The following is a 19,400-nucleotide window of genomic DNA, read 5'->3' on the forward strand; positions in this document are numbered from 1 at the left end:
TTTCTTACAATCCTACCAATATCCCCTTCAGTACATAGAACCGGGACTAACTAAGCCCTCCACTTCGTCCCCACAGGATCGAAACATGCCACCTATGTTCCCGGCCCGTCTATCCCTCGAAAGGAATCACCTTCGTCCGCAACGACGCCAAACTCTTCCGATTCTGCCGATCCAAATGCCACAAGAACTTCAAGATGAAGCGACAACCCCGTAAACTCAAATGGACCAAGACCTCCCGAGCGATGCGCGGCAAGGAAATGATCGTGGACCAGAACCTGCTCCTCTCGCAGTTCGCGAAGCGGCGCAACGCACCCGTGAAGTACGACCGGAACCTGGTGGCCGCGACGATGAAGGCGATGGAGCGGATTGAGGAGATCCGCGCGCGGAGGGAGCGGGTGTATACCCGCCGGCGGTTGAGTGGGAAGGCCCAGCGGGAGGCGAAGAGGAGGCAGAACCTCAAGGTCGTGGCGGAGGGTGAGCATCTTATTCGCAAGGAGTTGGCGGATCTGGAGGCTGCAAGGGCGGAGATGGAGCCGATGGCCGAGAAGGTCAAGATGGAGATGGAGGCCAGTCGGGTCATGGGCGAGGAGAGGCTGCGTCTAAAGAGCAAGAGGAAGTTGTTGGTTGGTGGTGGCACCGAGGAGGAGATGGATCTCGATTGATGAGAAGACCACGTCTGTCACGAATACCCGCCGGCGCTCAGGGAGTTATGTTATTCTGTGGATGGAGAGTGGCGGCGCAAACCCTTGAGAATTATGCTCAGCGCGATGTCGACAAGAGCGATAGAGAGCATTAAAATAGGGGCCAGCATGATGAATGAATATCACCATATCTAAATATTATCCTTCACAAGTGATAGTGGCCCTTTGCTGAATCTCCAAAAGCACGGTACTAAAAGAAAACAGGGATATATATACTGTTGCGGCGAGTTCTCCACCAAAGCTATTGCATAGAACAATCCCACCAGAACATTGCTGGCGGAGGTATTAGACGATCGATGGAAGCAGGTGATGAAAAACCCACTGATAGAAAAGCGATCCCAAAGAAAGGATGATTAGCATTCTTGCCTTAGATGTCAACGTAGCATCTCTCCCGCATTACGCATTAACTCATCTTTCATGATAAACATCATCTCTCCTGTGTCACGATAGCATTATAGGAAAGCCTTCCAGTCCACCCGCAGGCTGCATTGTGCCTTTCAAACCGCTTCATAAAAGATCGCCATTGATTCCCACGGGTCGTTCGTTTAGGCTGTTCACGCCACTTCGTGCTGACTCGAGGCTAGTCCAGAGACGCCCCCAGCCCCCAAAAATCCTAAGCCAAAATACATACACCCGAACGACTAGCGCCGTTCGGGAGCACGAATTGGATTGTCATTGCTCTCTGTTTTATCTGATATTGATGGGGTGTCGTCGAGGTCCGCCTCCATATCACCAGCCTCTATGGTTTTAAGGAGGGACATTGAGGCGAGTAGGTCCGGGTCGTCCGGCTTCAGTGTCTCTTTGCGCAATTCAATGCACTTGGTTGTCATTTCGATTGCCTCATCTCGTCGGCATTGCGCCCACCACGCCCAGGCGAGCTGGTGCATGATTATAGTGTTCTCAGGATGGCTGGGACCTCTGGTACTTGAGTGCATATCAAGAACATGCGCTAGCAGCTTTGCAGCTTCATCATATCGCTTTTGTTCGAGATAAACGCTAGCGAGTTTGTGCTCTTTCTATTGTGAGCGGATGATCTTCGTGATGTCTGTCCCTTAGCAACTTTATCATTTTTGATAGGACGTCTTCTGCGGCTTTGTATTTCTTGTCAAAGACATATATTCCAAAGAGAGCATCCAGGCCTCTGAGCAGTTGCCAATAGTACTCAAGGTCACGCTCTCTTTCGCAGAGTTTCACCATTTTTAAAGCAAGTGTTCTGCTTCTTCGAACTGGCTTCGTACGCGAAGGGTGATTGCTAGAGGATGCATAAGCTGAACTTGAGGATCACTGTAGGAGAAAGCAGCGGAATTCTCTACCTCGGATATCTCCTGCTGTCGACGGTCCAACGCCATCCAACTTGCCTCACAAAGCACTTGGGCCTCCTTTGCTTTTCCCAGGATCGTAAGGGCCATTGAATGAAACGATATACAGCGTATCATCGTCGGATGATCGGCAGCATAGGTTTTACACCAATTGAATGCTTTTCTGGAATAGGCTTCTGCGCCCTCCCAGTCGTGCATTTCGAACAAGGAAGCTGAGCAAGCCAAATATGCCTGCATAGTTATTTTAACGTCCTTCCCAAGGTCTCTTCGCACCCCTTGACCGCTTCAGAGCGCATGACAAATGCTGCATATGGTTTCCCTGAACCATGGAGAAATTCAGCGATTCTTAGGACCAACGAATAGCGTTCTTTTGCTTTGAAGCCGAGTGGCGAGCCACACAAAGTCTGCGCATGGGGTATGAATAAAGGACATATGCCATAAATATCGAAGGCGTTTTCTGGAAAGAGGAAATCGAGATGAGAAATGGCCTTTAACACCGCACTTTGAAGGGTGTTCTGACTTTTAAGCCAATTGCGCATGGCAAGACGAACCAGTCGGTGCATATCAAAAAGAGGAGCAAACAGGCCGTCGTCAGCTTGGAAGATCAGAAAGGAATATGCTTTCAGGGTTCCGAGTGCCTCTTCGGTTCTTCGCTTTGAAGAAAGTCTGGGTAAAATCGATTTAGGGGATATTCTTTTCGCCAATGCACGCGATGAATGCGGGATATTGGGCTGCGTCTGGGTCCTGCTCTCGAATCTGGTTGAAAGAGAGCAGCCATGTAGTAGCAATGGGATTTTGATGTCCCTCGTCATTGAAGTCCTTGCTGAGGAGTTCGATAACCTCATCCTCTGGTTCGTTGAGTAGCTGCAAGTATGTTTTGACGGAGATGTTATTCCGGTTGATATAGGAAGCACACTGTACAATAGCCAGCGGGAGGCAGGTCAACATCTCAAGCAGCTTTCGAGAGCTTGAAGTATCACTCAGAATTTGTGTGCTGATCAACTGATTTCGCAGTATATCCTCAGCTTGGTCAAATTCCATTTCCAGTATTTCTACAGCGTATCTCCCTGCCAACGTCGTGGCGATTTGGCGATTTCGAGTTGTGACAAGAATGGAACCTTTCAAGCCTTTCGGAAGACAGTCTACCAGATTGTCTGGACTGCTCCAACTCTGTCCCAATGTGCTCCATAAATTGGTATCATCGGCATTATCCAATATCATGAGCCACTCTCCATTAAAGTGATGGTCTAGATATTTTGGAACGAGTCGTCGAACATCGCTGTCAGTTCGGTATGTCCAATAGTCTGGCGATGGCGTTGTAGTCACTCTCCAGTTTCAGTGCATCTCTGGCCTGAACCCAAAACACCGAGTATTCTTTTCTTTGATGCTGTGCAATCTCTAGGGCGAGCCTGCTCTTACCAATCCCACCCAGACCAAGGATTGCAACTCTACCTCGTGGATTTGGATGAAATAGAGTTGACTCGATACTGCGTATCTCTTTTGTGCGCCCGACCAATGGAGGCAGGTTACTCGGAACAAATGGGACGTGCCAGAGTGGTTCTACCATCGTAAGATCTAGGCAAATAAAATGAAAGTCAGAAGACATCAACCATAATCCATCAGGTGATAATACTCGCCTTCTGTGGAACGACTGGAATCTCGTGATGCGACTTGATCGGCAAGATCCCAATCATTCAGTAGCGCTTTAAGACAAGACGCCGCAGTCGCAGCAGCAAACCATTGCCATCGCTTGTTCTTGTGGCTATCAGCATAATCACAGACTCCTTTGATGACGAGTGTGTTCTGGAATAGGTCCCAAGCCCCAGCGCCTTCCATCTCAAAGGCAACAAGGCCGAATTCTTTTGCCACGCGGTCACGATGCTCTGCTGATTTCATTACTGTATCTGCCGAACCTATCCGACCAAGGTGCACTTGTGGCGTTGGAACGCTTGGTGCAAATTTTACCCCTTGGTCCCCAGAAAGTCGCTGACGGGGTGCCAACATGTTTGACTCGCAACCGATTCCATTGCAGTCTGCTTCCGCGGCTCTTGGACAGAATATCGGTAGCGCGGACTCACAGATGGCACATGGCGTAGGGTTTGTTCGATGCTTGTGAATATATGATGACTGATAGAACCTGTCTGTCTCTGCACCTGGGTACCTGGTCCGTGGTAGACTCTTCCGCAACGCTGCGATATGTGGCAGAATGTCATGTTGAATTTTGAGGCGATTCGATGTCACTTTCAACTTTGCCAACAGTGAACGAATCTCGGAGCCAGGTCGTGCAAGGGAGGATTCCAGGGTTGCCTTGCTTTGAAATATGTTATGATACTGCCTGCCTAGGTCATATTGAACAAGTGTTTCACTTAGCACGATGTCGCCGAAGATGATCTCGGTCTGGTCATCGGGTCGAAACGGTGCTGCTCCACAGATACCAACGATGAATGCCGCTGTTATACGTTTGAAACTTGAACGAAGACCGGCAGCAACAGTTGCAGCACTGACCTTGCCCATCTCAGGCATATGCGCAAGCACAACATTATGTCCCGACATCACTCCCAGGCTGTATGCATTGCCGTCCCCATTAGCCTTGCCATACTTTTTGTCCCATACTCGGTCGAACAGAGCCTGTACGCATTCGGCCTTGAGAGGTAAGGCCAAGTGATTGCAACCTGAAAATCATCGCGGTCAATAGGAGGAGAGATGATCATACTGCCGGAGACAGGGCCGCAGCATGTGTGCGTCACAGAGAGGCGAGGGTGGGTGGTAGCACGTTCTTCGACCTGGAGTTGGATGTATGCGTATCGGCGAGACTTCACAGGCTCAAGTAGCTGTACATTTGGCCTAACTGTTCATCCTGATCCGAGTCGCAAGCAGTGAGAGGAGGTTCATTATTTCTGTGACCCGAAATCCGACGCGGCTTCACCTCTGGCCAGCGGTAAGGCTCGTCAGGCTGGAGCGTGGAGATGGCGGTTAACGACACAAACTACCCCGGGGCGCCCCGTACCTAAGTAGGTCCTTACCTAAGGTTAGGTACCCTGTGTCTTGTGTATAGGCATCCAATAGGTAGCTTGGCAGACTTACAAAATAATACGGAGTACTTGGTTTAGGTACGTACCCACGTGCTCAGCTAATTTAGCCTCATACTAGTTCCTAAAAGGCCACTTCCATCGCTTGTAGTCCCCTCAACAGTGCTCATCTCTCGCAGGTCCTCCGTACTCTTTTTATACAATGCGATACTCGAGGTGAAACTCTTTGCAGCTTCGGGGCTGACCTTGCAATGTGATGTTTGTTATCTTCAATCAACATTTTGGATCCTTCTATCAAGTATTATTATTGCCCTCACAACACGTGATGGGTTTGGTCAATGCTCAGACTATTGGGCAAGAGCCCGGAGATCGATGTCGCAGAACACTGATGCATGAATGGGCGAAGACGGAGAACTACATTGAGTGAAATGAAAAGTAAACTTTACTATGGAGGACTAGCAAGGTGCGAGTGTGCTGTGCACAAGAATTTTTCGGGCTTTTCCACACAGCCATTTTCCTTCCTCAGTGCCTCTCGTCACAATTCATCTGAGCAATTCGTGGATCTACCGGGGCGAAATGGGCCACAAGGAATTCGCCACATCTTGCTTGCAGCGACCACGCGTAAGGCTACCTGGATGCAACAGCTCAACCCGCCGGCAAGTCATTAGTTGAATGGCTTTCTCTCTCATAAAATCCTCGCTGGTGCGGAATACTCATATGTACCAGGAATTGGGGTCAACCCCAACTCGATCGGATCGGGCTCAGGCCCCATCTCTTCGATACATGCTTGAGATCTCCCAGTTGATATCTGCCCAACATCTCGCCAGGCATGTATCAGTCGTAGCCAGAGAATTTAGTTGACACCAATCCCACTCCAAAATAGTTCGTACCAATCATGCTGCCGGAAGACAATAGCTCTTTTGTCCGAATTCGACTCCTAAATGGAGGAAGTATGATGGCATCGACTAAAGGGATACACCACGATGTGGAAACCGATGAAGTTTTTCGATTGTATGACTGGGCCTTTTACATTCACGATCCGCAGAGTGGGCGCCATGTACTCTGGGATGTGGGCATATCGAAGGTTGGTCTACGATCGTGCCGTTTATGCTTGACGGCCGTGCTCATCCAGGTCTATCACTAGAATAGGGAGGACTACATCCCATCGATAAGACGAGTCATGGACATGATGTCTTGCATTGGGCCCGGTCGAAGTCTCGTTGAGCAGTTGCTCTCCACGGGTGTGAAAGCGGAAGACGTGGACACAGTCTTCTTCAGGTAAGCTCGCAATCGAAAATCAACTATTAGCGTCTACCTTGTGCGTCTGTGCCAACTAACAACTGAGGCAGTCATGCTCACTTCGATCACTGTCGACCGATTGCAGATGAATTTCCCCGTGCTCATGCGTATTTCGGCCCAGGTACCGAACAAGAGTGCGAAGGCAAGATGGAACCACATAACACGGATCCATCAATATCACACAAGTATGACCCCCGAATATTCGACCGTGACGTTTCGAAAGAACGATGGTCTGAACTTGAAGGCCCTTGGGTGAAATTCGGTGCGTTTGACAAAGCCATGGACATTTTCGGTAACGGGGCCTTCTGGATCATCCAAGCACCAGGACACATGCCAGGGAATCTATGTGCAGCGGCCCGAACTGAAGGGGGTGAGTGGGTGCTCTTGGGTTCGGACTGTGCTCACAGCAAGTTAGACTTGAATCGTGTCCAGAAAATCTTATTGGTCGGGCTGATTTCTCTTGCAGGGCTTTGATCGATGGCACATTCGACATTGCAGTCACTATTCTAGCAGATGGCACAAAACGATGTATTCACCAAGACATTCCTGCAGCCGCAGAAACAATAGCCAAGATGCGGGAAATGGAGCGGTCGCATGCCTTTCATATTGCTCTGGCGCATGATGCTACTTGGATGATGGCGGAGAAGAAGGATACAACCTTGTTCAGTATGCTTGACGAGGGCTTCCGCGTGAATATTGATGCGCACATCTCAACTGGAAAGCCTTTCTGAAGCAAGTGGTCAACTACAGGACTGCATCGATGACTCTCCCATGTCTCCAATTCCATCCTTCCAGCAAGAACGGACGTCCTAGCGCCACAGTTGTGGGTTCTACAGACTAATATATGGCGATGGTGCAGGCTCATCATCACTTAATTCTCCCCAAACAGTCCAATGTTTCCCCTTGAATTGCCTTCTCTCAGTCTCGTCTGCAATTGCAATCGCGAAATCAAAGGTGGAGATGCCCTTTAGCCGACTATCTAGAATCTCGGAATCATCTTGATCCCCCTTCAGAGGAATATAGTCAAGGAAAGTGTCATAAGTTCCTGTTTTCCGACCAGAGCGGTACATTGCAGATGGAGACACGAAGGTCCAGTCAAACGAGGTATTGCCCTCGAAGAACAGGAGCGAGGTTCTGCAAGCCGTTATCAGCGGCTTCGCGTGATCATTCTCCGTCGCACGCTTCTCGTGACTCTCGCGGACAAACTGCGCTTCCGGCGTATCTCTTCCCTCTCGCTGGGCGGCTCGAGCACTCCGATAAGCGCGGATATCGAGGCGGGCAGCACCATTGCCGAATCGCTGCTCTAGGTAAGTCACATGGGCGTAGCTATCAGCCATGGATCGCCAATACGCCAACCAGAACTTCGGACTGTCGACAGCGCAAACATTGGTTCCTGGCAGCAACAGACTCCCACAGCCTCCGATCATGATGAAATATACGACTTGTGCCGCCTTGGAAGCAAGGATGATCTTCCGTAGAGTCTCGAGAAATGGCACTGTGTGTTCACAAGAAAGGTTATTCGAAATCCTCCGGGAAAAGGAGCTCGCTCGTGTACCTACTGTATTTCATGCTATCCACACCACTAGAATGCGGCCCATATGCGCATACCATGACTTGCACATCCTTGAACGTTGTCGCAATATCATCGATAGAAGCATTCTCCAGGTCGACAGATCGAGGTTCGTATAGAGCATGCCCGCCAATCTTTCCAGGGCTGCGGGATATTCCAACGACTCTGTGCCCTCGACTCAACAGTTCCGCGGCGACGTGGGATCCTCCCATCCCGGATGGCCCGAGGACTCCCACTGTCAGCATACTTCCCACCATGATTCAATATCAGACATGCAATGCGATAGAGACCACACTATGTGTGGTTGGAGAGTTACTGAGACGACAACCATGCTATGGCTTCAGAAGCAATGGGTGGGGCACTTCTCCCCTGTGTGTCGTTCTGCGCTGCACTTCTCAACTGAGTAAGTGGAGTGAATGGAGAATGTGGAGAAACCTGGGCACGAGGTCAACAGGTTCTCACCCAGGACAAAAGGTGTCGATATGCATCAGACACGTATGCTGCAGATATTCTTCAGAGCGTTTGACGGCATGTATTTTTATCTCTTCCGCCATGGTGATGGCCAGGATGAGTGTAACATGATTGGTGAAGGCATGATAACCAATTAGGGTAGGTGTCAGCCTTGCCGAGACTGGCACACAACTCGAGGCTGACGATCAGTAACACTGTCAGAGTGACGCCCATCGCTCCTCACCGATTGCCGTGCCCATATTTAGATGAGAAGAACACAGTAAGCACAAGTATCGATGGGAAGGACGGTTTCGTCCGCGGGCCTGCAAAGCCGCCGTCAAGTCACATCTCGCCTGCTTATCTTGGGGCATCTTGCGCAATAACCCTCGACCACGTATCGCAGATCACACGGATAGAACTGTTTAGCTCCCCGCGGTCTCTTCCCTGCCCATGACGAATCCTCATGACGCAGCTCTTTTGCTGTCGACACTGGAAATTCGACAGTCGACAGTCGACCCTCGAGATCTTGTATGGAGGATGGAGACGGTTTGGAGGATGTCGGCATCGGAGGTTCAGGCGCCGAGATGCCGACGCGGTACATGCAAAACTTCCCCCACCAACCACCAACGTCTTCATCCTCGTCTTACACATTGAGGGATTGCTGTGGCCTCAGACCATCTGCTTTGCGCGTTTTACCCTTTCAGGTATATCGTCGCGGACTCGATGTGTTTCAGAAGATGAATCTCGGGGTTATATGTCGGTTGTCGGCTACGTACGGGGTACTCTGTATAATACCAGTACATGTCTAACCCACCTCAGTTGATAGAGGACCTGACGTTTCAACCGTGCGCCATATCTGCCCAATCTTTCGACACCTTGCGTGGAACCCCTTTCTATTGGTAGATCAAGTCGAAACGCATGAATGCAGCGTCTCCCGCTGACCACCGAAATGATGGAAGCCATGTACCCGTCATGCTTTGGTAGCCGCTGCATCTCGCCGAAACTGCGGCCATTGTGTGATTGGACCAGGCCGATATTCACTTTCCTCTCTTTGGTAGCTGACTCTTCGCAAATCACAGACCATCCTCCTACGTAGGTCCTCCCTACAGGCAGGTCCTGATGCCTGCGTAGACGTATACCAAATGCTTGGTGTGCGCGGACCTGTGCAGAGCCCATCTGTCGTTTTCACACGGCCATCATATCGCACCACCTGCCGGAGTTCTTTTCTTTGCCCGCCCAACAGTGAAGTCGGAGATGAAAATGCCCAAAGACCGATCGAAAGTCAGAAGGATGTGATATAACTATCGTGCGTTTCCTTCTATCAGGTTGTTCCGATTTCAACTCTAGATCGTGACACCCAAGTGAACGGATATTCCCTCTTCACCTTCCTCCCTAGGATTTGAGCGCAGAAAGGGACTGAACTCCCCGAGACATTCAACTTCAACTTCCACAGTCTGAATCTCCATCCTGAACGGATCCAACCACCGCCATGTCTTCTTCCTACGACCTGACATTTGTCTACGTCTTGGCCTCCATCTTTATTGGTTCCTCCATCATCACTTGCCTGCTCAGATTTATCAAATTCGACATTCAATCAATTCTCTCAACGAAACGAGGCATTGCCATCTCGAGCCTTGCACAGAACATCTATGAGCGTTGGCTCTACGCACTATCGGTGTCAGACCCTCTCTCGCCTCCTGCCAGGTCTTCATCCTCCTCACGGGGCTACCTGGAGACCCTGCCTCAGCGTACTGGCCCTCGTCCTTCCGTGGGTGGCACAAGAAACCTCAAGCAGACCACTCAGACCGTTGCCGGGACCGAGAAGGACCTCAGTAACAGACTGCGCACAGTCATCACAACGATCAACACCACCTATCCCCACACCACTTACCTTGGACGGTCAACTTTCGAAGAGGGCAATGTCACCCTCTTCGCTCGCCACCGTGTCTTCGATCACACCAAGTACTATGGTGAGATCCTCAACGCAGACAAGTTCGACGGCTTCATGTCGACGAAGTTGCACCCCAGCGATGTCAGGACCGTGATTGAGAAAGGATGGGGTCAGAGACATCCCCTGTCCAGTCGACGTGCAGCTTGGTTCCTCTGTCTTGCAGGTCAGCATCAAGTCATCCCAACACCTGAAAGCCGGGTGGTACTTTATGCACCAAGGAGTCAAGAGGACCTTGAGCAGATCGAGCAGATTATCAAGGCTGCAGTGTGGTGGGTCGGGGGTGTTGATTCGAGAGTTGAGCAGGAAAGCTCGTGTTGAGTCAGAAGGAGGTTTGTCGTTCGTGGGATGCCAAAAGATCTGGCGTAGAATGGTACAATGTGGTTAGCTGGCTTGCTCAATGCTGAATAGAAATGGTGGCATCTTCAGCGAGGCTGGGTTTATTGTATGATGAAGCAACAGACTGGTTGAACTTGCTCACCCGGCAGATAGCGTGTAAGAATCACAGATGTTTTCAAATCCACACAGATTGCATTTATTACAATTATTACATGAGAGTTTCTGTTGTATTCGCTTCATACATCTCGTTTCTTCGTGTGTTGTTAGTAGTACGTAGCATACTTCGACGCACCGTCTAGCACCTGAACAAAATTCTCTGCTACAATGCGGTCGGTTTGCTCACTGCGTAGGTTTGCCAAAGCGATCAGTCAACGATCCGAGTTGGCGGAGGAGTGACTGGGGACAAGAAGGACGCTTCAACAACCAAAGATTCGACGCAATGGTGCGTGTCTGCAAGAGAAAGCGAAAGGAAAGAAAGAAGAATGAGCTCGACATACCTCGGATGCAACTCGTCGTACCAGAGGTACCCGTCGGGATTCGTCCCATTCTGCAGCTTGACGCAGGAGGACCCGTTCACCGAGCAGTGGTTCTCGTACCCCCAAACGCTCTCGCCACCTTTCTCAACGCCCGTCCCATTGAGATACATCTCCGGGTCGTTATAGATATCCCCGATGAGCTTGTACGTGTCGAACAGCGCGAAGCTCGCGCCAGGGTAGCGGCCGGCCACCAGTAATTCAAAGGGGGTCTGCACGCGGAAGACCTCATTCACGGACGTAATCGCCTCGTGCATCGTCTCCGCGATGGCCGTATGGTTGGGCCACTTCTCCGGCCAGTACTGGTTGTCGCCGACGCCGTGCAGGGTGTCGTTCGCGTACAGGGGCGCCAGGTGCAGGGGCACGGTGTTCATCAGCACGAAGACGCGGCCGCCGGCGGAGTAGAGCGCGTCGAAGACGGCGTAGATGCATGCCGTGTAGTCGGCGAGCACTTTTCCTGGGATCTGGGAATTGGTCAAGAAGGCCCAGATCCCTAGGTCGTTGGTCCCGATCCAGAGGGCGTAGACGGCCGAGGTGGCGGAGAGGCTGCCCAGTGGGAAGAGGGGGGTGGGTGGGGTGCTGTTGACCTGAGTCGCCGGCAGGTCGGCCAGGAATGCGGGGACTTCGTACTCGAGGACGGATGGGAACGGAGCGTTGATGGCTTCAAACCATCTGGATTTGTTTGAGAGACCTTAGCATATACACGCGTGCGCTGTGGCATGGCTTGGTGGGGGAAGGGGAAGTGGAAGGCTTGCGCGCTGGGATAGTGCCCTTGCGAGGTCGGCTTTACCTGGGTGTGATCTCATTTGAGCACACCGCCCCGGAGACAGCATAGTCGTACAGCGTGAGCGCTGGCATCCACTGGCCGCTGCTGCTGGTCTCACCCGTGTACTGGATGACATAGCGATCCCAGGTCCGGCCGCCGCCGGGCGTGGAGAATGACTCGGGCAGCAGAGTACCGGCTGCGGGCGCGGTGCCGTTGTGGTTGATGAACCACCCTAGACGGCTCTCGTCCGTGTAGCTGTCGCCGAATGTGATGAGAGATTTGAAGTTCGAGAGCGACCAGACGGAGTTCTTTACTGGAGGGTTGTGGTGACGTGGGAGAGTGGTGCTGGCCGTAGGGTGGATGAGGAGCGGGAGGGTGAGGGTGAGGGTGAGGGTGAGAAATGCGCGGGTATAGTTTTGACAGGATATCATCTTGATCGAGTGCCTTTGGAAAGAGAACAGTCTATTGAGAGGAATGGTGAATTCACGCGGGTGAGGATGTGTGAGGGTTTTTATCCAGCTTGATGCCCCCACCGCCTGCAGACCTACCATGTTACGTCTGTATGAAGCTCGGCTACTAGTACTTACCAGTGCCTCTCCAAACATGGATACGGGGCATTTCCTCCAAGATGCTTAGCCAGGAACCAAATGAAGCATACATGCGGTAGTGGGTAGTAACAAATCGCAGTTACTGGTACAGGATGAGTGTACGCTTTGGTGATTGGAGAAATGACGTGCACCAATATTGTTACGTGCCTAGCAGAAGCTTGATTGTTGAGTCTCAGAGTCACCGACGCCGTCAAGAGTTGATAAACATGTTTAGCCTGAAAGGAATGCAGGGTTCCAGGGTTCCAGGATTCCAGGGATGTTGGATGCGGAGAGGCTACACAACGAGTGCTCCACTATCTCAATGCCCGCAGATCAACCGTCCTCCATCCCTTGGACCGTGTGAGGTTTCACGAAATCGTGTCGATCAAAAAGAAGGCAAATTCTGGATGCTCGGATGGACACATTATTTATCCTGTGAGTTCACTTTCCTTCGGCCATAGCTTTGGCCTGAGTAGCCGTGATGCGTTGTCCAGTCTTGTCATAGTGTTTCGAAGCTATCATGTGCCACTTCTTCTTGTCGTACCCATCAGCTAGAGCTTTCATGTCGTTGGTATCGGATTGATCATTCTTAGCCTTGCCGTTGAATTGTCCGTATATGGACGGCCCGACCTTGTCACCGTATCCCAGTCAGTATTCACATGGCTGGAGTACTTCACCTCCATGGGCATTTCGTATCTTACGACTTACCATTTTGTCCTCCGTCTTCGAGTTACCATCTTCTCCCCCAACCTCGGCATTCTTCTTCGCTTCTACCTTCTTCCTCAGGCCTTCTTCACGATTCTTCGCGTCCCGGGCCTCTCTGTCTGGGTCTCTGTCCTTCGTCTTTTTCTTCTTCTTCTGCTCCTGTCTATTTGCCACACCTTCATTCGAATCCTCCTGGTTTTTGCGTTCGATTTCTTTCCAGCGCGCAACTGCTTCGCCTTTGTCCTTGAAAGACGTGGCTTCAATGATATCCGACCATGGTCTGGTTGGGTTCTCGGCCTTCATACGAAGCATGATTCGATCATCTTCGCGCAAGTCGTCTTCTTTGGTGTTCGAGTCAGCTGGCTTCTTGCAAGAGTTTGCTTGTTTGCCGTGCTTGGGTCCATTCTTTGCTGTGTGGACTTTGTTGCAGCATGAGCACTGTGGTCGTCAGTGCGTTCCGATCTGGTGGTCATTGGAAGCGGCAGTAATAAGGGCGGCAGTGACTCACAGTCTTGGCCTTTCGTGGCTTGATGTCCGGGACACCTCGAAAGGCGTCGAAGATTGACATTTTGATTGGTCTTTGCTCGCCATTCTTCGTATAAAACATTGTGAAAGACATTCCGACGGCGAAAGCCAGGGTAGTCAGTGTAGTCAGTAGTCCTGGCTTCTGGAAGAAATTGGGAGGTGCTCGTGCCTATCAGCCATCCGTGGAACTTGCGGGATAGTCGGATAACAAGAAGAATAAGAATGTAAGGCAACAACAAGATGCGTGGACTTACTGCTCTTGTGAAGATGAAGTGAAGTGGAATTGGAAATTGGCATTGTATGGTTCCGCTCACTCACTGATCTGAGGTATCACTAGAACGGGTCACATGACTCCAATGGAAGAAGTGAACCAACGGTTGGCACATCACAAAACAACTGTGACGGAATTGAAGCAAGAGACGGTCTTCCTCTTGACACCTGATAAGGATATTGCCTACCATGGTTTGAAGTGCAAGAGCATGAATGTAGTCCTGAGCATGTCTTTGGCCTGACGGTTTGAATTTACTGTACCTGTACTGGTTCCCGTGCAGCCGGGTGATTGGTATGTCGAAAATCAACTCACCGAATCGTGGTGATGCCGAGGATTGTAAGCTGGACAACTTGTACATACCTTCCTCATGGGCTCGAGGTCAAAAGGGGCAGGATGGCCGAGGAAAAAGGGGCTCGAAATGCCAAGACATTGGAGTTCAGGGGCACGTGCAAGGAATCCATGAGTGACAGCCGCCGCAGCCACGCCAGATCGTAAACTGCGGAGAGAATTGGACACTTTTTATGTTCGTGTTGAATTGTAAAGATCTCCTGACAACACCAACAACAACGTCCAGCCATCAGCACCCGCGGGCGGCTTAGCGACTCCGTCCACTACTTTCCGGATCATTCATATCCTCCTTAACGAGTCAAAATGCGTTTGGGCGCGGCTGCGACCGTTGCAGCCTTTTCGGGCTGGCTAGGGGTTGGCCTGGCCCATAATATTCAACTGAAGGCACATACAAGAGAATGTTTCCATGAAGAGTTGCACAAGGATGATAAGATGACTGTCACTTTCCAAGTTGGTGACCGTGAGTTTGGTGGTGCTGCCAATCTGGACATCGACTTCTACGTGAGTGAAGGACAGGGCCTCGAGTCACTGCCACCCAATGCGGCTTTTCTAACAATAATATTTTCAAACATCTAGATTACCGATCCTTCCGGTTCATATGAGACACAAATCAACTCGGTATCCTCCGGCGATTACTCCTTTGAGGCTCGACAGGATGGACGATATATTTACTGCTTCAGCAATGAACACTGGTCTGCGAACAGCAAGGAAGTTTCATTCAATGTCCATGGTGTTGTCTATGTACCCGAATCCGAGGCCCCACAGGATCCTCTGGAGACAGAAAGTACGTCGTCCCCAATCTCCATGAAGCCTCATAGCTAACGAGTCACCTTTTGCAGTCCGCCAACTTTCCGAACTCCTAGCACAGGTCAAGGACGAACAAGCGTACATTGTCGTCCGGGAACGGACACACAGAAATACAGCAGAGAGCACAAACGCAAGAGTCAAGTGGTGGTCGATATTCCAGCTTGGAGTCTTGATCGGAGAAGGCGTGTTCCAAGTCTGGTGGCTTAAGCGATTCTTCGAGGTGAATAGTCGCCCCCTTCCTTGAACGGCCTGTTTCTCTTCAGTATATCCGCATTGTACATATCCATTTAAGAGGAAGACTTGAGTGTTTGTGGCTGACCATCTGTCTGGTTACAGGTCAAGCGAGTTGTATGATAGTGATGAGGTCTGATAAGTCAACCACCAATCAAAAGCCATTCGGGCGCATTATGACCATTAGCCCTTCCAACAAGGACAGGCTGAGACAGCGAGTTGCGCCTCATGTACAGAAATTGTGTGACGCACCACTAAATGGTCAGTCCCTCAAGCAGTCAGACATGGCACGCACGTCCATCATCAATTTGTGGAGAGCAAGGCCGTCTCTAGCTTGCCGGTTCGTAAGGCGTCCTCATCAAGGATGAAGCGCATGCAACTGTAGTTGCACGAACCAGTAACGGAAAAGACCAGGTGTCGATGCGGTGAATGAGGAGGAGCCCGGCCAAGTAGTGCTCGTAAAGCAAAATATCCCAATCAGTCCGGATTGATCACGTGTGCCATCACCCGTGCTGTCTTGGTCAATGGCACCCGAATGGTTCTCCTCGTGTAAATGCCTACTCGTTAAGTAGGAGGAAGGACCTCTCTAAGCATCTCGGAACGTGAGCTTGCCGTGCTCATCGCTGCAGGCCACATCAATCGAGGCGGTCTGCCCCAGCTCTTATGTTAGCCAAGAGCCACCCCGCATAGGAAGAGGTTCACGAGCATTTGCTGCAGAATGGATGAGCTGCTCCAACTCGTATCCGGTCCTACAAGCATCGCTAACGTCAGTTGGGAGAGCGACCCTCCGATGGTCCAACCCCCGCTTATTTGGAGAGGGACATGTGCCATGGCCTGATTCTCACGTTGTCCAACTTTGAGATAGATTCTCGGATGGACGCCTGGGCCCTATATACGCGGTAGAGTGCGATCCGAATATACGGGAGAACTCCGTATATTCGTATTCGGCTTATTTTCCAGAAGACCGCCTAAAGCGAGATCGTACCACGATTCCTCCTTCTAGCCACATCTGGCAGTGGCTGCATCACCCATGTTCATGATTCCATGGCGCAATGCAATAAGCAGGGCAAGCCATCGGGAAAGCTTCGAAGCGAGATGACCCGGAGCATAAAATTCTTCAAGTTCACTCGTAAAGAGATCCGAATCGAGTGACAGCTTCTTCTGAAGGGCCGTCGCTTATGTGTTTGGGCGTCCTTAGGCCGGCAGAAGATAGCTTGCAGCGGGAGTCCAAGCCTGGAAATGGAATAGTTTACGAGCGACCATCGAGGGTCGACCAGTCCACAAACTCAAAGGCGGCCCCCGTCGCCAGAATCTCCTCCTCCGCTCGCTTTGGAAGCGAAGCCTAATATGTTCTTTGGCTGGCTAGGCTCGCCGATGTTCTCATTCGCTTTCGCCTTCAATTTTCGAATCCTACCCAAATGCCACGCCGTCTTGCTGGTGGGGAACTCCCACTCAACCTTTTCTTTTCCGATCTTCACGAGGTCAGTTCGCTCCTCCATGAACGAGCCTGTAACCGACAAGCATGAGAGCCTAGATAGCTCATAGGTCCCGGCCAAAGCTACCTTGCCTCCTCGCTATTAGTACTGATGACCGGCTTTTTTGCTTTCGGCACAATCTGTCTCTGCTGATCCGAGATGTAGAGGAGCGTAACCACTGGCCACACTTATGCCGGCTACTGGAACGCTTCCTTCCCTGGTATTTACTTCGTGTTCTTGTATTTCCTTCAACTACGAGTGAAAACAACCCCGTATATACATCCATCTTATTATTTATTTATTCATTTAATATCAGCCTCGTTCTTCTGAAACGTGTTGCGGTGCGCCACCAGTCGAATTCCTTCACCGTGGTGGCGTCGTCTATTGATGGTTGTGCCTTTTCGGCGTTAATCCCTCCCAACCAGAGATGAGATTCCCTTGGTCCAAACCGGCAGAGGCCGAAAAGTCGACATCTTCCTCCGATTCTGGTGTTCTCGGGACTACGACGCCAACACCAACCCCAGCAGATACACATAATACCTCGACGGAAATTGTGGATCCAGAAAAGCAAGGCCATGTCCATCAACAGCAGACCAACCCCGGTATTTCCCAGTTAACACCTCCACACGAACAGACGACCACAGAGACAGCCACACCTACAAGCCCAGAGAGTCAGATCCAATCCGAAGCGGCCGGCACAACAACCGACGAGAAAAATGGTGACGAGGTTACGCGCACAATGTCCACGGCGACGCAGTCGACCGACCCAGGTGAACCGGGCGAGGACGACGAGTCGAAATATATCACCGGTGCACCACTCTACCTGCTGACTTTTGGTCTGACACTATCGACCTTTGTCGTCGCGCTCGACAACACCATTATCGCCACGGCGATCCCAAGAATCACGACGGTATTCAACTCCCTTGACGATGTCGGCTGGTATGGTTCGTCGTATCTGTTAACGACGACTTCGCTGCAGCCATCGTTTGGCAAGGTTTATACTTATTTTAATGTGAAATGGACGTATATCTCGGCACTGATCATCTTCGAGGTTGGTTCCGTGCTGTGTGGAGCAGCAGTGAACTCGGAGATGCTCATCGTGGGGAGAGCTGTTGCTGGAGCTGGAGCTGCCGCCTTGTTCTCTGGGGGAATGACCATTGTCGCTTATTCCGTACCGCTGCGAAAGAGACCAATCTATATCGGCCTGTTGTCCAGTATGTTTGGCATTGCATCCGTGGTTGGACCCATTCTGGGAGGAGCCTTTACTGATCGTGAGTGGACCTTTCCCCCCACCCCAAATCTTCGTAAATGGGTTGTCCCGGACTCTTGACTGATATTTTCTTCATTTCAGGTGTATCGTGGCGCTGGTGCTTCTACATCAATCTTCCCATTGGAGCCATCGCCATCGCAGCAGTTTTCTTCTTCTTCCAGAACCCCGTGCGAAAACACAGCAATTTGACCTTGCAACAGAAAATCGGCCAGATTGATCTGCTGGGTGCCTTCTTCTTGATCTGTTCCATTGTCTGCCTGCTTTTAGCACTTCAATGGGGCGGGACGACCTACGCCTGGTCAAACTCCAAGGTGTGGGGATGTATTCTCGGCTTTGGGCTGCTGATATCCACCTTCACGGGAATCCAGCTCTGGAAAGGTGATACGGCGACCCTCCCTCCACGCATCATGTTGAGACAGCGCACCGTCTTCGTCTGTGCCTTTTTCTCCGCCTTTCTGGCCATGGCTCTCTACACGCATATCTTCTATCTCCCATTCTACTTCCAGGCCGTCAAGGGGACAACCGCGGAACAATCCGGGATCCGAACTATCCCGTATCTGGTCAGCATCACTCTGGCGTCGATCCTGGTCGGCGGCAGCGTAACTTTCTTTGGTCCCTATGTACCCTTCACCTGGGTCGGCTCTGCAATTTTTGCCGTCGGTTCTGGTTTACTGTACACCCTCAAGGTCGACTCGTCCACCGCGACGTGGATCGGATACCAGATTCTCGCGGGCCTCGGCGCCGGCGCATGTGTCCAGATCCCATTCATAGCGGTCCAGGTCGTGCTGAACAAGAAGGACATGCCTGTCGGCAACGCGGTGGCAATCTTCTTCAACTCCCTCGGAGGGGCTATTTCCATTTCGATCGCGCAGAACATCTTCTCTAATACCCTCGTCAAGCAGATACCTTTGCACACCACCGGTGTCGATCCGTGGACCATTGTCGCTGCGGGAGCCACCCATATTAAAGAGGTCACGCCGCCGGATCAGATCGCTGGTGTGCTCCAGTCATATAATCTTGCGGTCACAACTGCGTTTATACTGGCGATCGCTTGCTCTGGCATCGCGTTTGCGCTGTCTCTGGGATTCGAGTGGAAGAGCGTCAAGGGGAAGAAACTTGACATGGGAGGTGGCGCGGCGTAGCAGGCTGGCTTTCATAGAGGAGAGGGAAGCACACCTGTGCGTCCGTGCAATTTAGCCTTGGAAACTTTCACAATATCATACACCG

General features: G+C 51.2%; 10 protein-coding genes across 10 annotated transcripts; 5 read left to right on the forward strand and 5 right to left on the reverse strand.

Annotated features, from left to right (window-relative positions):
- Positions 1 to 194: 194 nt before the first annotated feature.
- On the forward strand, positions 195 to 662 carry A1O9_07593 (large subunit ribosomal protein L24e; the record flags this gene model as incomplete). The annotated part of the gene is made up of 1 exon (XM_013403149.1): positions 195 to 662. One exon carries the CDS (start codon positions 195 to 197, stop codon positions 660 to 662), a length of 468 nt encoding a protein of 155 aa, XP_013258603.1.
- A 680-nt stretch (positions 663 to 1,342) lies between these two features.
- On the reverse strand, positions 1,343 to 1,588 carry A1O9_07594 (uncharacterized protein; the record flags this gene model as incomplete). Its single annotated transcript, XM_013403150.1, has 1 exon — positions 1,343 to 1,588. The coding sequence occupies one exon, from the start codon at positions 1,586 to 1,588 to the stop codon at positions 1,343 to 1,345; it is 246 nt and encodes an 81-aa protein (XP_013258604.1).
- A 1,113-nt stretch (positions 1,589 to 2,701) lies between these two features.
- Positions 2,702 to 4,543, reverse strand: A1O9_07595 (uncharacterized protein; the record flags this gene model as incomplete). Its single annotated transcript, XM_013403151.1, has 2 exons — positions 2,702 to 3,324; positions 3,631 to 4,543. 2 exons carry the CDS (start codon positions 4,541 to 4,543, stop codon positions 2,702 to 2,704), a joined length of 1,536 nt encoding a protein of 511 aa, XP_013258605.1.
- Positions 4,544 to 6,238: 1,695 nt separating this feature from the next.
- A1O9_07596 (uncharacterized protein) lies at positions 6,239 to 7,079 on the forward strand (the record flags this gene model as incomplete). The annotated part of the gene is made up of 3 exons (XM_013403152.1): positions 6,239 to 6,327; positions 6,399 to 6,718; positions 6,781 to 7,079. 3 exons carry the CDS (start codon positions 6,239 to 6,241, stop codon positions 7,077 to 7,079), a joined length of 708 nt encoding a protein of 235 aa, XP_013258606.1.
- A 99-nt stretch (positions 7,080 to 7,178) lies between these two features.
- On the reverse strand, positions 7,179 to 8,175 carry A1O9_07597 (uncharacterized protein; the record flags this gene model as incomplete). The annotated part of the gene is made up of 2 exons (XM_013403153.1): positions 7,179 to 7,843; positions 7,908 to 8,175. 2 exons carry the CDS (start codon positions 8,173 to 8,175, stop codon positions 7,179 to 7,181), a joined length of 933 nt encoding a protein of 310 aa, XP_013258607.1.
- Positions 8,176 to 9,857: 1,682 nt separating this feature from the next.
- Positions 9,858 to 10,637, forward strand: A1O9_07598 (uncharacterized protein; the record flags this gene model as incomplete). Its single annotated transcript, XM_013403154.1, has 1 exon — positions 9,858 to 10,637. The coding sequence occupies one exon, from the start codon at positions 9,858 to 9,860 to the stop codon at positions 10,635 to 10,637; it is 780 nt and encodes a 259-aa protein (XP_013258608.1).
- Positions 10,638 to 11,071: 434 nt separating this feature from the next.
- A1O9_07599 (uncharacterized protein) lies at positions 11,072 to 12,385 on the reverse strand (the record flags this gene model as incomplete). Its single annotated transcript, XM_013403155.1, has 3 exons — positions 11,072 to 11,105; positions 11,153 to 11,860; positions 11,979 to 12,385. 3 exons carry the CDS (start codon positions 12,383 to 12,385, stop codon positions 11,072 to 11,074), a joined length of 1,149 nt encoding a protein of 382 aa, XP_013258609.1.
- A 606-nt stretch (positions 12,386 to 12,991) lies between these two features.
- Positions 12,992 to 13,865, reverse strand: A1O9_07600 (uncharacterized protein). Its single transcript, XM_013403156.1, has 3 exons — positions 13,755 to 13,865; positions 13,246 to 13,684; positions 12,992 to 13,092 (listed from the first exon to the last, which is right to left on the reverse strand). Exons 1-2 carry the CDS (start codon positions 13,835 to 13,837, stop codon positions 13,546 to 13,548), a joined length of 222 nt encoding a protein of 73 aa, XP_013258610.1. The 5' UTR covers positions 13,838 to 13,865; the 3' UTR covers positions 12,992 to 13,092; positions 13,246 to 13,545.
- An 828-nt stretch (positions 13,866 to 14,693) lies between these two features.
- A1O9_07601 (uncharacterized protein) lies at positions 14,694 to 15,441 on the forward strand (the record flags this gene model as incomplete). Its single annotated transcript, XM_013403157.1, has 3 exons — positions 14,694 to 14,891; positions 14,967 to 15,174; positions 15,230 to 15,441. 3 exons carry the CDS (start codon positions 14,694 to 14,696, stop codon positions 15,439 to 15,441), a joined length of 618 nt encoding a protein of 205 aa, XP_013258611.1.
- Positions 15,442 to 17,330: 1,889 nt separating this feature from the next.
- Positions 17,331 to 19,315, forward strand: A1O9_07602 (uncharacterized protein; the record flags this gene model as incomplete). The annotated part of the gene is made up of 2 exons (XM_013403158.1): positions 17,331 to 18,174; positions 18,255 to 19,315. The coding sequence occupies 2 exons, from the start codon at positions 17,331 to 17,333 to the stop codon at positions 19,313 to 19,315; spliced, it is 1,905 nt and encodes a 634-aa protein (XP_013258612.1).
- Positions 19,316 to 19,400: the final 85 nt, after the last annotated feature.

This window comes from Exophiala aquamarina (assembly GCF_000709125.1).
Source record: "Exophiala aquamarina CBS 119918 chromosome Unknown aczIA-supercont1.6, whole genome shotgun sequence".
In the NCBI taxonomy this organism is placed as follows: Eukaryota; Fungi; Ascomycota; class Eurotiomycetes; order Chaetothyriales; family Herpotrichiellaceae; genus Exophiala; species Exophiala aquamarina.